Below are 17994 nucleotides of genomic sequence, written 5' to 3'. Positions count from 1 at the left end.
AGCAAATGTTAATTTTAAGGTGAATAATCCTTATATGATGGTCTTGGAATTGAGATAAGATAATTTTAACATGATTTGCAAGCAATTAAAGCGACCTTTACCTATATTGCATTTCACACTGAAATGAGATTATTTGATTTAATATGTTGGAATTTTGATTGAATTTGATTGGTCTTATGATTGTTTGTACATAATGCTCCTAATGAAAGATTATTAAAATCCTCATCATCATCATTAAAGAGGGATGGGCTAAAGCTGGAGGAGAAAGGAGAGAGTGAGGAAGAGGAGGAGGAGGGGGCTGGAGAAAGAGAGAGCGGGAGAGAAGGAGGGATATGAAAGGAGGGGAATAGACAGCCATTACCGAATCACAGTCTCCATACTGCTCCTCCGTCTACCGGGTCGGTGGAAACGAACCGAGTGTCAGTGTTTCTCTGGCCGGCTGAGACGCGTGTTTGTCAGGATTGGGAGCCAGCGCATCCCCGCCTCTGTCACCCAGCGCGCGGTAACGGGCACTGCCGTTATACGGTAAGATGGACCAAATGTCCGTTATTATTCTGTCCGACAGCAACGGGGTGTAGTGTCTGAAAATTGTCGTTTTTTTTCGCGGGTGTCACCATTTTTCTAGCTTTGTGTTAGAATGTTCGCGTTTGGTTACAAAGCGCTGAAATACCACGTAAAAAGCTAGATTCCCTACAAGCATCCTCATTTCCATTTAATCACCGGGCATCGGAAGTGCTTTTCTCTACAGAGAGCGAACCGCGAGGTGTTAATTTCTCAACTTAATTTATTACAGATTAATATAATGATTTATTCATTTCACGTCTTAATGAATTTGTCCTTACAGGCAGCTCGTTATTCAGTGTGTTTGGACAAAGAGACTCTGCACATCTCTGTGGTCACTCTACTCGGTTTCCGCCACATTACACGGTCTTTCAATGATGTTTGATGTGTGAACGAATCGTTCCTTAGAGTCGAATCTTTTAAGAGGCTCTGTTGAGTTCAGCCCATTAAACTTGACCGAACAGTTCGTTCTCGAAATAGGGAATCCACCCAGAACAGTTCATAAATGTCAAAAATGACAACTAATTGATAATGATACAAATAAAAAGTATGGAAACAGGGTTATTGACTTTTTCCACAGATGTAATGGGCTAAAGCACAAAATGTTTATGTTTATAGTGGATTAGGCTAGGCCTAATAAAAATCCCAACGTGGCCTATGTAAACTAAAATTACTACCGTCAGTGTTGTACATGTAAAACATTACATTTAGAGGTAATTTTTGAGGTAAAAACAACAAATAACTCGAAATTAGTCGTGATGTAAATGCACGGCTAAATTCGATTCATTGAAACAATTTGTTCAAAAGAACCGATTCGTTAAATGAGTCGGATTTTCCATCACTATGCAGCGGTACGTGTTAAAAGAAGGGGCGTTCCTAGACAAATAAATGAAGATATTGTACGCACATGTCTTTTCTTTCATAAATGAATACTCATTCATCATAGCATGAGAGAAACTAGCAAAAGTGGTGTGGCGTTTTAATAAGCCTATTTAAGAATTGCTGATCCAAAATGTTTAGTTAAAAAGGAGTGTAAAGCATCTACAGATATCTATCAGCATCCACAGATGGTTTTCTACATTGTGCTCCCGTAGAGATGCACATATGCAATGTTGACCTGCTGCGTGAGTGTAGCCATCCTGCTCATTTCCGTTTAGACATCACCTCTTTTACAAAAACAGCCTATATTTAATGAAGTGAGCAGAGTCATTATTTTTTGTGATAACACCAAATAAATGTTAAATTCCCAAATACAACGTCTAAGCTGCAAATGATTATTGTACTATTGTATTAAATTACATCTCTAGTTATTCAAGCGTTGTTCGTATGTATCTACGTCAGTTTAATATCTTGAGGTTCATGACAGTTCGAGGCCTCGGGCACTGGCCCCATTGGCCTGATTTGTAATCCATCCTTGATCTGATCAAATGAGGCTTATTGAAGCTACCGCCCTTTGGCAAACATGCAAAACCTCAAAAATGAGGACAAATAGGGTCCGTGATTGCAGGCTGTCTTGTGATTTCCCTAATACAGGCTGTACATACATTTTATTCTTGCTAACAAGGTTAAGGTTTGTACATTTGCCTGTCTACGGTTTCCAGGTCAGATTTTTACAAATATTCAGTGGTTTCCAACTGCTTGTTCATGACCTGAAAATGGGCCACAAGTTGTTTTTGTGGACAGTGACAAAAAAATGAACCTAAACAAAAAAATATTGCTGCAAGCAGCAATCAAGGGGCCAAGCAGTCAAGAGTCAGAATGATCAAAGCATTTCAGAGGCAAAAGAAGCAAGGTTAGTAAGGAGCATCAGACCAAGTGAAACATTGAGTTTTTTAACAATTACTTTTTGGGTTTTTCAGCTTTAATTTGGAAAGGACAGTGAAGGTTACAGACAGGTAAGTATTGGGAGCAGAGAGAGAGGAAGGGTCGGCAAAGGCTGGGAATCGAACTCAGGTTGCCGTGGGCACCATAGTGCTATATGTTGGTGCACTTAATCACTAGGCTACTGGCGCAGACAAGTTTATGAATACATTTGAAATATGTTTCAAGTACAATATCAAAACAATTAACTTATGAATGATTTTTTGGTTTACAACTGTTGACCAATAAAAATGACAAAATGCAGCTAGCCATATAATCATGGGTAGGATAGCAATAATAAACACAGAAGGCTTGAGCAACACTGTTTTTAATTAGAACAAGAGTGATGACGTAACGTCCATGCATATTATATGTTCTATAACGCATATGTGAACACTTGATAATTGAAGAGTTCATTCGCAAAAATAGATAACCAGTTTTTTATATTAGTTAGTTGTATTTTACAATGCTCAATGTAAAAACATGATTTCTGAAAATTACTAAAAATTCCTGTTTTTGTAATTTCACCCCATAAATCAGATCCTTTGCATACATAAAAACATGAGATCTGACAAATACAAAATATTGAGTTACACTGAGGTGTCAGGGTGAGGCAGTGGCGCAGTAGGTAGTGCTGTCGCCTCACAGCAAGAAGGTCGCTGGGTTGCTGGTTTGAACCTCGGCTCAGTTGGCGTTTCTGTGTGGAGTTTGCATGTTCTCCCTGCCTTCGCGTGGGTTTTCTCCGGATGCTCCGTTTTCCCCCACAGTCCAAAGACATGCGGTACAGGTGAATTGGGTAGGCTAAATTGTCCGTTGTGTGTGTGTGTATGTTTCCCAGAGATGGGTTGTGGCTGGAAGGGCATCCGCTGTGTAAAAACTTGCTGGATAAATTGGCGGTTCATTCCGCTGTGGCGACCCCAAAAAATAAAGGGACTAAGCCAACAAGAAAATAAATGAATGAGTTTCACTGAGGTTTCATGAAAACCTATTTTGACAACATTGTCATAAAAAGAAACGGAAAAACAGTTTTTTACATTTTTAATACATCAATAAAAATGATTTATTTGGAATATATTTTAATTATATTTAATTATTAATTAATAAATTCACATTAGTCTCAATGATTTTTGATGTTGGTTGGTCGCCACTTACCAGAGGTGGAAAGAGTACTGAAAAATCATTCTTAAGTAATAGTAGTAAGTGTCATTACTTACCTAAAATGTAGTGCAAGTAGAGTAAAAGTATCTGTTGTAAATGTTACTCAAAGTAAGAGTAAAAAGTAGAGCTTTCAAAAATACTCAAGAGTAGTGAGTATTACGCTGTAAAAAAAGCTGATGCATTCATTCATTTTCTTGTCGGCTTAGTCCCTTTATTAATCTGGGGTCGCCACAGCAGAATGAACCGCCAACTTATCCAGCAAGTTTTTTACGCAGCAGATGCCCTTCCAGCCGCAACCCATCTCTGGGAAACATCCACACACACATTCACACACACACAATTTAGCTTACCCAATTCACCTGTACCGCATGTCTTTGGACTGTGGGGGAAACCGGAGCACCCGGAGGAAACCCACGCGAACGCAGGGAGAACATGCAAACTCCACACAGAAACGCCAACTGAGCCGAGGCTCGGCCCAGCGACCTTCTTGCTGTGAGGTGAAAGTGCTACCCACTGCGCCACTACGTTGCCAAAAGCTGATGCATTTACATGTAATTTCTGGATGTGTGTAAATGTAACATTCTGTAGTGCGTTTAGTTATTGCCCAGCAGGCACACAACGTCATAAGATGTTAATATTAGGTTAGATTTAGGTTGTGATGTCAGGTGGCCAAAATTCAATGTCTAGCCAGTGTTTAAGGGCAACATTATTTTGATGTCTAATAACAATATCAAATGACGTTGATATTTGGTTGATTTTAGGTTGATTTTAGGTTGTTAATAGAAAGCGACCAAAATCCAACGTCGAGCCAACTACTTAAGCCAACATCATTTTGACATTATTTGTTAAGTATAGCTACCAAAATCCAATGTCTGATAGACGTCATAGTGGTAACGTCCACACAACATCAAACTGTAACATCATGTTGATTTTAGGTTGGACGTTGGACATTGATGTCGGCCTGATGTTGGGTTCTGACGTCAACCTGATTTTCATTTCCCCACGGTGTTGGGGTACAACGTCAATCTGATGTCATGTTGACATTTTGTGCCTGCTAGGTGTTTAAGGCCATTTCGGTCATCATACAGTAAACATTTGTCATCTTCTCATCAGTGACATGCATCTAAACAGTCTCTGGGTCATTGCCTGTAAAGATTTTCGACATCTTTTTTTGGACACTTGCTTTCAAACAGTTTGCTGAAATTATAAATCGCCCATGTCTTGAGGTAGTTCAGTATAATGTGATTTACCTTCTATGTGCGATTTGATTGGACAGGAATCACAGGACTGATTTTTCTAATCCCCATAGACAAGAAGTGTCAGCACATTGAAGGAAAGTAGTGGAGTAAAAGTACAGATACTGCACTAAAAATGTACTCAAGAGGAAAGTAAAAGTACACATTTATAAAACTACAGTAATTTACAATTCCTAAAAAAAAGTATTTGTTTGAGTTTGAGTATTTGTAATTTGTTACTTTACACCACTGCCACTTACAGTATAATGTATAATATGGATCCAAAAGCAAAACTAATGCTTCTAATATAGAACGAAAGGCATAAATTGATACTCAAAACCACACAGAAGGATTGACCGCATGATATTACGTCCAGATTAAATGTCAGATTTTCCATAAGAGCTAATACCTAGCTGCCCACAGCATTCTGAATAATGCAAAGCCATTATTCATGGCTATGATAAAATCCCCTCCTCCATAGCTTTTCCCAGCAAGTGTCGTTATTGAGTGAGTGTGTCTATAGTGATGTGTCAGTGTTACTCATAGCAGATGCTTCAGTCCTCATGGGTGAATGCACACGTGAGCATATCTTTGCACACATTGTATAAACACCAGCGAGAGAACAAATGCCACCAGCCTCTGTTTCACAAACGAATCATTTCTCGGAGCGGTGGCGCAATATTGAGGCTGTTCTGGGATGTTGTCGGAAGCCGAACATTTGTGCAAATGCAGAGCCAGTTGCAGAGAGACTTTAAATCAACACAACAGTTCTGTGTCGGTGCATTCAACTTAGTGTGGAGTGGGAAAGAAATGAGAGATGAAATAATGAAACAAAATTCAGCAGTGTTTTCCTCGCTTCCCTTCACATGCAGGCATAATGACATAGCAAGGTTTTGAATACAGCATTGCCTCTATTTATATCTGTTGGCTGCCACTGAACAACCATGCTGTCAGGCAGCAGCGGGATGGCAAAGAAATCTAGCTTCAGCAACATGGTTTCTGGTGAACTTAGTTCTGCTTTTAGTCGCAGTAAATACAGAGCTTAGCATATCCAGTTATATAGAGGGAATATTTACACTTCATGATATATATAGAAAGGATTTCCAAGACATACTTCACAGAGACCTGTTTTTATTTGTGCATTGCATTTTTGTAACCTATATAAGTATTTCTTGGAAATTGAACCTATTTCCCTGGGGTTGCGAGTACTACGTTCTGCTGCTTCAGCAACAGAAACTGATTCTCAATACACATGCTAGACAATATTATTCAGATCAAATGTCTGTTTCTGGTGTAGGACATGTTTCCTGGTCAGATTTGTTCAGATAAATCAATGGTTCTCAACTGTAAAGATATGCACGTAGTATCCGTGACATCACCCATAGGTTTCTGAAGATAACAAATGAAACAACAAGTAGGAGTGGCCAACCGTCGCTATTTTGTTCGAGCATCATCACACTCACCAAATAAAGGCAAAGAGGCGGATCGTCGTTGGAGCTACAAATGCCTGCTAGCATTTTGCTTAGACAGCTTTTCTTTGAGAGAAATGCTTAATACTTCATTACCTGCGACTCGTTTGTGTTCTGACCACATGGGCTTGGTTATATGCTAAATCAATAAATTGTTTAGACTTTTAAAAAGACTTTTGTAATACATTGAGCCACTAAACATTGTTCTTATGATGTTTTTCTACAGGAGGAAAACGTGAATTACTTCCAAACACTTTTATTTATGAAATCCAGGCATAAAAGTGTATGACAACAATTCAGATGAGTGTTCTATAGCCTACAGCTAATCAATCTGTCAGATTCTGGAGTGCATTACAGGTCTAAACAAATTTATAAATAAAACAAATACATTTATAGATATGATATATAACTATGTAATTTCACTTACCTGGGAAATGGGGGCCAGATGAATGGTTTGTGAGCACAATTAAGTGCACACAGCATGCCATATCATCTGATAATTGTCTGAAATAATTCCAAAAGGCAACTGACTGTGTAAAGCCATATAAAAGAAAAATACGATGTATATGCCGAGTTCAGTGGCTTATCAGCCGGAATTAGCTGAGGTGACATGACCACAACCAGCGAGACCTAGCTGTCACTTAAGTGGCCACGCCTTTAATTATACAGACTTAAAATAACTTAATAAAAAGGAAACGGATGAGTTATAAAAAAATTCACCCCCTCACAGTTGTCATGAAGGGTAGTATTAGCTATATGCACCGAAACCATCTTTTGTACCAGGCTTTAAACATGTTTTTATCAGCTGTAAAATTGGCCACTTTAGCATTGCAGTCAGTGAATATCTGGAGTTTGTGGAGTCAGCCCCCAAAGGCGAGTCGATGAATTGCAGTTTTAGTTACTTCTGTATTGGCTTCCTGAGGGAGAGTGGGAGGTTACCGCTTATTGTGATTCAAGAAATGGGCATTTCAGTGGACAGGGAAAATTAAAGTAATTGAAAAAAAATGCAAATAATAATATAGTCGTATAGGAAAACTAAGTCTAAATAAATGAAGGTTCACTTGCAACGTGAATAAACATAGTTTATCCACAATCAAATTGCTGAATGTACTAAACCAATACTTTAGTGACTTTTTAAAGGGATGGTCCAGAGTGTATATTTAAGGATTAGTTGTGTTTATGGGGTGCAAAGCAATGTGTGCTCATGTTTCATTTGTAAAACATCATGTCATTTTTTCATCTATCTTACTTTGATTATATACAGCTACTCAGCTGACATGAAAACGATATTTTCTAGTTTTTCTGAAAGCCTGCCCTCAAGAGGCTCTGATTGGTCAGCTAACATGATGTGCTGTGTGATTTGTTAATTGGCTCCAGGTCACCAGGAAGCAAACACCTCTAACTAACACGTGATTTGTCGTTGTGTAAATACTGTCAGTCAGTGTAACTGTTAGGTGTATCAGTTTGAGCCTGAATCAGACAGACACATATCTACATTACATATGAACTAACGTTTAAAATATAATATCTTAGTCGACCACCCTTTCAATTAAATTTTTATTTGTTGTCATCCCTAAAGTAGAGTTAAAATGTGTTCTAAAGCAAAAAACTAATACAGATAAATGGATGCAATGCTCCATTTAATGAATAGAAAATATTTTATTATTTGTCTAATTTTGTAAAAATAGAACATAATTTAAAAAAAAAATCTGTATATTGAATAAAATAATATAATTGCATACATATGAATGAAAACCAGTACCGCTTACTTTTGTTTTTGCAAGGAATATTTAAAGATAATATAGAAAAATCATGTCAACATAATATTGTATATAAACTAATAAAAATGACTGTATTTGTAAAACTGTCATGATAATGTGACAGTTTTGAGCGGGTCAATCTGTGCTTTTTAAAACACTATTGGTTGGGTTGTTGGAAGGAAGAGGTTGGGTCAGTTGATCGGTCAGTTAGTCAGTTGACAATCAGTCGACAGCGGCCTCTGGTGGATTTACATGAGAACAGCATGCACGAATGGCAATCACGATAGAAATTTGAGATGAGAAAAAACATACGCTGTGGCCTCTCGTGGATTTGCGAAAACAAAAAACGCAAAAAACATATCTCCTGGGACGTATTAAGCACTCAAGAGAAATGTATAAAAGGGTACGTTTTCAAAATGGGTTGCATTCTTGACATCTATCTTTAGTTGCCTGAAATCTCCTGTGCACCTGCTAACCAGACATAAAAAAAAACAAAAATGCTTTTTTATATGTTTATGGTTACCCATAGATTGCTTCCTAGGAGGATTTTCTCTCTCCCTGTGTGTGTGGGTGTGTGTATAAGTCCCCTAACCCCTCTGCTCAATTCATACTCTATACCATTGAAAAAACACTGATCACAGCCTGGGACAACATTCCTAGTTGTCTCCCCTGACAACTGCCCCCTGCATGGTCAAACCACATTTCCAGAAACAATAAAGCAAAAAAAAAGTTAACAAAAAAGTCACACTTTAGTAACAATTTAGTTTAAGTACCAATTCTTACTATTAACTAGTGGTGTATTAGGATATTTAGGATGTTATTAAAATATTGGCTGCTTATTATTACTTATAAAGTACACGTTTTGCCTGATTTTATTCTACATCCCTAATCCGAACCAATACCTAAACCTAACTACTACCTTAATAATTCTGATACCTCAATAACAATTAATAAGTTACAAAATCTAAGTCTTTTCTTAAGTTGTACTCATAGTTAATGGTTTGATAATAGCGACAACTGTAACTTAAAGTTAAACCATAAAATCATTTAAAAAAGTCCTTTATTACTAGAAATTTAATGGATTTCATGTTTTTTACATCATCTTAAACACCTTTATTTCCCATTGACCAAACATTAAGAGTTTTAGTGATTATTAAAAGAACATAAACAATTTTCAATGGAGCTCTCCACAACATCTCCAGTCAGTTTGCATTGAGCTCACTTGTATTGATGAGTTCAGCTGTTGTGGAGTAATGTGATCGACAGGAACCCACTCGAGCCCCCAAGGGCCCCATTTCTTCCAGCTGATCACAGAGGAATGCACATCAGAGAGGTCTGGCCCAGCCGAATGCAATGTCCAATACTGATCAAGACTTGTTTTAATAGCACTGTAACTGAAAAGAGAGTTCGATCCTCCTGACACTTTTTCTTATCATCATCATCATCATTGCTGAAGTGAGTCAGCGGAGTTTACCTGAAGCATCGGTTTTTATCTGTTTTACTTTCATTTATTGCAGACTACAATAGTGTCTACATTTTGCACTCTGGTAAAGGGCCGCGCGATGTAGTTTCAGCATTAGACAAAATAGTTTAGATAAAACTTTTTTTGCAAAGTTTAACCATAACATAGTGAAAGTTTATCATTTGAATGTGTTATTAAGACTTGTGACTAAGCATTTTAAGAGTGTTTGAAGCACAAGAAAATCACAATATGTTTTTATACAAGGGTTTATTGTTTTTATTTATGAAATGTTTACAAATGATTTAAGGGCATATTATTACTCTACATTCACTTCATAACACTAAAAAATACTGGGTTCCACAGAATTCCTTCATGTTGTCCCAACACAGATTGATTATTCATTAATTTTCCTTCGGCCTAGCCCCTTTATACATCAGGGGTCGCCACATTGGAATGAATCGCCAACTTATCCAGCATGTGTTTTACACAGCGGATGCCCTTCCAGCCCTTTCATTTCACAATATACACAATCCTCAGACACTTTCAGGATTTTTCACAGTTAATTTACTTTGTATAAAATTGTGATAATATATGATGCTTTGCTGATCATCTGTGTCAGAAAAAAAAAACATCTTAATAATGCAGATAAGATTTAATTAAAAGGAACAGTATAATTTACAACCAACCAACAACAACAAAAACCAGACAACTGTTATTATGACAATTATCAATGTGTTGTTGGTTCATCATCCTTATATACACTGTAAAAAGTCTATTAAGTTTCAGTGGTTGAAGTTGTGCTAAATTATTTTTTTAAGTTGACTGAAAAGGCTGGTTAATGTCAAGTTTACATTACAGAATAATTTGGCACAACTTCAACCACTGAAACTTGATAAACTCAAAATGTCTTTGCAGCCAGTTGCTTTAAAATTTTAAGTGTACTCAACTTTTTATTTTTTACTAAACGCTCAAATGAAGAAATCTAAATTGAAAGGCACCTCAACTCAATTTTTTACTTTCATTGAGCAAACTTTTCCAAACATGCTGTTTAATTTTTATGAGTAAACTGAGCTCAAAAATATGTCCACCTAACTTACAAATTTAAACTGAGTTAACGATGTGTAAGTTGGATTTTTTACAGGGTAGCCTCAACGATAATAAATCATGAGACATGAACTTCAATATTTCTGCATTTCTGACTCTGCATCTTTATCAGTACCTATGTATGATGAATCTCTGGGTGTAATATGTCACATTTTACTTTATAATACTCACTAACATAAATAAACTATAGTGTCCTGCATCCACTAATAACAAAAAAATCAGATATGATATCTGAGCTATTCCATGCAAATGTAAATCTTATCATGACAAAAATAAAGTTTTCACTAAAATAGTGAAACCCTTTCTAGGTTTTTTGTGTATGCTTGCATTTTACAGTACAAATACTGAAAATTGCATCTGTCAAAGTTTTCGAACAATTATATTTGATTTACCAAAGTCATACACTTTAAAGTTTTACATCTGTCACCTCCATAACGTAGAGGCGTTACATACATAAAGAAGCTTTTTGCTAATAAATGCAAAAATATAAAATAAAATGAATAATTTTTGTTCTATACTGAGCCTACTCCTTTTCATTAGCGTTATGTCCTTGGGTTGTGTAGTTTAGTTCACCGAATTTCTGCATAGTATGTTGTATTACTCCAAACTCGCACACTTTTTTGGTCACATCCATAATGCATGTTTATCTTCCTCATTTAAAATATTAAAAAATTTTTACAGACTGATATCTTTCTGAACCCACAACTCTACGGTGAGTTGTTTTGGAAAATATAAACAGATGTTTCAATATAATGTTATCATAGACTTTCTCTTTGAATTTATGTTTGAAGTTTTTACAGCAAATGTCACATCCACGTTGGAGTTGCTCATGTGTTGTCATCACAGAATAAATTAAATATTTCAATGTCTGTTTTTTTTCCAAATGTACCGTTGCCCTACTCTGGTTTACCGTAGTAGTATGTCGTCCTGTGGGTGATGAATTATAAACACCCACATTACGGAGTCTCTTACATGCTTCTGTTTTCGTCCTGACCTTATTTCTGTTTCCCGTTTTACCCTCCCAGCCCCCCGGTGAGATGTCTTCCTCGGACGAGGAGAGCCTGAGCGAGCGTTCGTGTGTAAGCGAGCGTTCCTTTCGCAGTGAAAGGTCCGGGGGCTCTCTGTCACCCTGTGCCCACAGCACAGCCGGGCCCAAAGGGGACACTCTGCCATGGAACCTATCCAAACACGAGAGGCGCAAACGCAAGAGTCAGGACTCAGTGCTGGACCCCGCCGAGAGGGCAGTCGTCAGAGTCGCAGGTAAGAGTGTGTGTTTTAAAAAAAAGGGCTTCAGTATTTAATCCTATTAACATTTGTTTTGATCTTGAGGTATAGCTGAAGTTTATGTAATGTGTAGTAATGATCAGTGTTGGGGAAAGTCACTTTAGAAAGTAATGCATTACAATATTGAGTTACTACCTGAAAAGAAACTACTTACTTTACTTAGTTACATTTTTCGGTAGGTAATGCGATACGCTACTTTTGAGTTACTTTTGCGTTAGTTCTTCTGACCTGGCTGAGGTTTGATCTGTTTCAGAATTACAGGGTTTTTCTTCTTCTGTTTTAAATGAAGGAGCTCTGCAATTAACACAGCATCATATATCCTACACCTTCATTTACCTTAAAGAAAAACACATCAAAAAATAACTTCCTTACGCTCAAGCTATACGTCATATATACAGATTAATGAAAGTTTATAGCAGAGATGCCCAAAGTAGGACCCATGGGGGTGGTTCGCCAAGGGTGCCACTTAAACTAGAACCGCCACTTCGTATTAGTAAAGTAAAATCACTGTCCATTGAGACAATCTCCTTTTCCCTATCTTTTTTCCATTCAGATTAATGAGAAAACTTCCATCATAGAAATGTAAGGCTCTATCCTCTTGGTTTCTGTCTGTTCCTGCATTCTCTCATTGAGTGTGGGATTGGTGACTATTTTAATTCAGCTTTTTATTTTGTATAAGCTAATTAATTACACTAAAAAGTAACTTGCATTACATTTTTTAAAAAGTAACTCAACTATTATTACTCAACTTTTAAAAGTTATGCGTTACTTTAATCGTTACTTAGAAAAATTATATTATTACATAACTGCATTTACTTGTAATGCGTTACAATTACCAACACTGGTAATGATGACAATGAAGTGAAGTTTATGTTGTTTTGATATTTTTTATACTAGCAAATTCTACTTATGGTCTTGTTTCCACTTCTAAATAATTCGCATTTTCTAGACAAGTAAAGAAATACTGTTTTGTTTTTGGAAATAAAAAAGTCACAAGGGAGTTTTTTTTCTTAAAACAAGCTAAAAATATCTGCAAATGGGAAAAGTAAAATAAATGTGTTTCAAACCATGAACAAGATTATTTGACTTACTCACTGCAGATTATTTAGCTTTATTGTTTTAAGTTTAATTTATAAGTCTTACCTCATTTCAAACCTGTTTTTTATTTGTTCAGATGATTACAAAATAAGTTTTTTTTAAAGAATATTGTGTTAAATACATAAAATCAAAATAGTCCAAAACATATACTTAACAATGTATGGACAAAAAATAAAGGAAAAAAATTCCTTGATTTTAAATGAATATAAAGTGTAAAATATCTGTTAATTAATAGTTTCCTTATTTTGTGATTCACAAGTGTTTTCCGTTTATTTACGGTTGTGAATTGCATTATGGGACGTTGATCTCTGCTCTGTTGACTTCTGTTGAATATTCAGCTCTACAGTTTAACTAAGTCATTTTTATTGACAATTTTGTAGTTTGACGTAAATAAAATTAAAACATGAATCACAAAATACTGAAAACTGCTGATTTATGGATATTTTTACAGTTATATAAATAGTATATGGCTGAGTGCGTAAATAAATAATATGGTAGAATCATACAATGGCAGACTGCTTGTGTTTTTTGGTTTCATTTACAGTTGATTCATCCAGTAGTTTCAATTCAGGACAGCAGAATTTGACAAAAATTTACAGAAGTTCCCAGCTGTTGAGAAAATGGTCCATTTTGTTGTGTCCTGACTCGTCACATGATTGGATACGAAGCAATCTGGCAACTGTGTGAAGTTGGAAAGTTTTACACGTGGTGCTTTTCTGATACGCATTAGTGTTCAGCTGCACAAGGATCAAGTTCTGTGAAATAAACTGTGATTGAGCTGGACTGAAGGAAAAAAAAGGCAGAATGTTGAGAGCCAAACTGTTTGAGACTGTTTTTAGACACGCTGACTGACTGCTATGGCTTTTCCTGCTGACTTCATTACTGCTTCTGAGTCTCTAACCAATGCTGAACTAAACAGTTGTTCAACAGAAAGAGAATACGGGCTAAAAGCAAAATATTATTTTATAAGACAAATAGTGAGAATACACTAGTCACTGTTTAGTTCGCGAAACGGATGTACGGATATCCAAGGCACATCTGGAATGCTGTGCAGACTGTCACGCTACAGCCTTAACAGAGTTTTCCCTGCCAACCCTAACCTCACTTTTTTACGAGCATGTGTCGAGCTTGGGTCCCTCCAGATTCGCCTCTGTCAGACGTGATCTGTGTTTGTTCCATCAACATTAGCTAGTCTGGGAAGCTTGTTTGTTGTTAGAGGGGAATGCTGGCTCAAATTGTCTGAGCATTATGAATGCTTACATACAGAAATTAAAAACTTAAAATACATGAAATTCATCACACAATTAATATTCTGCATAATTTTCTGTTACTTTGTAAAAAAAAAAAATACAGTTTTTTTGTGATGCCTGCATTTTTTGTGCTTTTAGAAATTTTTATATTTTATTAAAGAAAAGGACATTTCTATATTTTTTTTATTAATTACAGTTGAGGTTTTCCCCCAAGTTCTGTTTAACGGAGAGAAGATTTTGTTTCAACACATTTATAAATATAATAATTTTTAAAAACTAATTTCTTGTATCTTTGCTATGATGAGAGTACAGAATATTTTACTTAATATTTTCAGGATTATTTTTCAGCTTATAGTGCAATTTAAAGGTTTAGTTAGGTTAAGTAGGCAAGTTTGGTCAATTAGGTCACTATAACAATGGTTTGTTCAGAAGACAATCGAAAAAGAATTGCTTAAGGGGGCTAATAATATTGACCTTAAAATAGTTTTGAAAAAAATAAACTGCTTTTATTCTAGCTAAAATAAAACAAATACTTTCTCCAGAAGAAAACAATATTATTGGAAATACTGTGAAAAATTCCTAGCTCTGTTAAACATCACTTGAGAAATATTTTAAAAATAATGCTAAAAAATGACAGAAAGGCTAATAACTTTGATCTGTATTCACACAAAACCTTTGCTACTTTTCTTACTTACTTATGCGCTCCACCTTTTCCAAAGTATGGGCTGCCAAAGGTTGATCTCCAGAGGTGTCCTGGGCCAGTCTTTCTACTTGTCCCCAGGTGTAACCCATCCTTGTGATGTCTGCTTCGAGGTTGCCTTGCCAGGTGTTTCTTGGACTGCCTCTCTTCCGCTTCCCTTGGGGGTTCCATCTGAAAGACTGTCTGGTGATGCTAGTTTACTACTTCATCGCTGTTTAATAATGAAAAAAATCTAATTTGACAAAAAATAGACACAACAGGGCATTGAAACATAGACATTACAGGGTGCCTTTTTTTTTTACCCCTTTTACAGGATGTAAGATAAGCCTTTGGTGTTTGCAGAATGTGTCTGTAAAGTTTCAGCTCAAAATACTTATCAGATCATTTTATTATAGCCTCCAGAATTTGCCCATTTTGCTGTTTGAGTATATTGTAGCTGTTTTTGTAACCTGTGGCTTTAAATGCAAATGAGTTGCTTCTCCCTGCCCACCGCTCCGATATGCATGTCTGCTTCTCATCATGCGTTACATCAGATAAACAGCAGTCAGTGATAGAGAGACACAGATGAAGCTGAAATATAACTCATCAGTCCAAAATACAAATGACAGCTTTTAATATGCCTAAATTATTTCATGTTGATTAAAGATAAAAAAATTACTTCAACCGTATTTACTAATGCATTCTAATTTTTCGAAAGTGTATAATATTTTAACGAACTTTGCCTTGATTTGCACGCTGATGTCTTCTGCTTTGTCCCCTATTCGTAAAGTGACACTGTAAGTTAAAAATCTGTTTAATTTACCACATTTAAATAAAACATTTTGTTTCAATTGTGTTTGCCCTAGTTTGGGCATCTTTGCTTTAGATGCTCAAGCTTTTTAAGTTTATCATTTAAAGAGATTATGATTTAAGATTCATCAGCCGAAAGGAAAATCGTTATTAAAGTGATTCATAAATAAACTGTTATTCCAAGGAAGGGCGGCATGGTGGTCCAGTAGTTAGCAGTGTCACCTTACAGCAATAAGAAGGATGCTGATTCAAATCCAGGCTGGATCAGGAGGCATTTCTGTGTGGAGTTTGCATGTTCTCCCCGTGTTGGCTTGGGTTTCCTCTGGTTTCCCTCACAATCCAAAGACTTGTGCTTTAGGTGAAATGGATGAAGTAAATTGGCCGTAGTTTATGAGTCTTTCCCAGTACTGGGTTGTAGCTAGAAGGGCATCCGCTACGTGAAATATATGCCGGAATACAGAATCGTACCCCTAATAAATAAGGAACTAAGCCGAAGGAAAATGAATGAATGAATTAATGTATGAATAAATGTAATAATTCCTCTGTGCCTTAAACAATATAGTTGTGATGTGTTCTGTTAATCTTTTTAGAAATATTTTGATCATCATAGTTGTGGTGTGAGACATTTATTAGTATGGCGATACAGAGGTGTCTGTGGATCTGCCTGAGTCTGTTATTATCACTGGTTTTTCAGGCAGCTCAAAGGGCGCCTCAGAATGAATCCTTCAATCCCCTTGTTGCCATGGGTTACCTGTTTGCTTTTCCAGTCACCATTAGTTTCCATGGCTATGAAGCAAGAGGAGAGGAGACTGAAAAAAGGGCCAAAGCCTGATAAACAAACAGTGAGGTACACTTTAAAAGATCGTGTGAATATCAATTTGAGTTCGGTAAAAGACAGAGTAGTTATGTGGAGGTCAGTTGAAATAAATTAATGAAAGAAGCAAAGACACTGCAGGGTAAAAAAGGCTGAGTAGTTTTCACTAGGGCTGCACAATATATCATTTCAGCATTGATATCGCCGTATGCGAATCTCCAAAATCACATCGCAGGATCTCAAGTGTCTTCAAGTGAATTTAATTAATTTAGAGACAAGAATTTATAAAGTTTGCCTTAACATTAGATTATTGAATTTCTGTACCTCAGTAGGGGAGATTGTGGATATAAGTAACAAATCGATTTTCTCGAAGCCCTGACAACATTTGCTTTTCAGGCTATAACAGCACAGTGTCCCGTGGTTAGGTCTGAATTTCAGTTTTTAAGTGCAGAATGTAAATTATTGTAGCGTTTTGTTTTTCCTTATCACAGGTCGTGTTTTTCTTTTCGTGTATCACAGTAATTATCAATCTACAGGTTATTTATTGCAATAACACATTTTGGATTGCTTTTGAAGCATTTGATGGAAGTGATATTTAAAATGAAAATGCAGTTTAATATCTTTGCAAAAATAAAGGACAAAATATGTTTGCAGTGAACACTAACAAGGTCATAGTCAGTATTTTAAATAAACAAGATTAAACCAATAAATCTAGCAATAAGTGTTGTTACTTTTGTCCGACCCGTGCGTTACTTTCCTTCCCTGCTTACTGGGTCAAAAGTTATATTGGAGTTGTTCTACAGTGATACAAAAACAACAACAGATTTTTATTGACCACACTTATGAGTTAATAACCACAGCAAAAGTATATTTCTGCTAAAAACATTCTCTTTTAAAATGAGGTTTTTATGAAAGATGGTACTTTCATTCCCACTGTCCCCTACTGTTAGACTCCAACTAAAACCATAAAGTGCTGTTTATTTGATATTTTTTATCTTTGTTAGATTGTTTTCATCTGTGCTTTTCTGCTTTATTATATATATATATATATATATATATATATATATATATATATATATATATATATATATATATATATATATATATATATATATATATATATATATATATATTTATATATATTATTTTTTTTAGTATAATTTTGTACATTCCATGCAGATGGACTCTCCTACCCCTCTCCTATTATTAGTTGAAATCAGAATTACAGAATTATTAGCCCCCCTTTTCCAAATGATGTTTAAAAGAGCAAAGAAATTTTCACAGTATGTCTGATAATGTTTTTTTCTTTTGTTTAGTTTTATTTTGGCTAGAATAAAAGCAGTTTTTAAAAACCATTTTAAGGTTAAAATTATTAGCCCCTTTGAGCTATATTTTTTCGATAGTATACAGAACAAACCATCGGTATACAATAACTTGCCTAATTACCCTA

General features: G+C 35.9%; 1 protein-coding gene across 9 annotated transcripts in view; it reads left to right on the top strand.

Annotated features, from left to right (window-relative positions):
* Positions 1–334: 334 nt before the first annotated feature.
* macf1a (microtubule actin crosslinking factor 1a) overlaps positions 335–17994 on the top strand; it is a 352243-nt gene continuing 334583 nt past the window's right edge. For all 9 annotated transcript variants that reach the window (XM_087295922.2, XM_087295931.2, XM_087295932.2 and 6 more), the window contains exons 1-2: positions 335–525; positions 11635–11869. In XM_087295922.2, the coding sequence (XP_087152048.2) occupies positions 11647–11869 (223 nt within the window). In that variant the 5' untranslated portion in view covers positions 335–525; positions 11635–11646. The remainder of the gene's footprint in view (positions 526–11634; positions 11870–17994) is intronic.

This window comes from Danio rerio, chromosome 19, assembly GCF_052040795.2.
Source record: "Danio rerio strain M-AB ecotype USA chromosome 19, GRCz13ab, whole genome shotgun sequence".
Lineage (NCBI taxonomy): Eukaryota > Metazoa > Chordata > Actinopteri > Cypriniformes > Danionidae > Danio > Danio rerio.
Note: the sequence above shows the minus strand (reverse complement) of the source record. Positions and strands in the feature narration are given on the sequence as shown.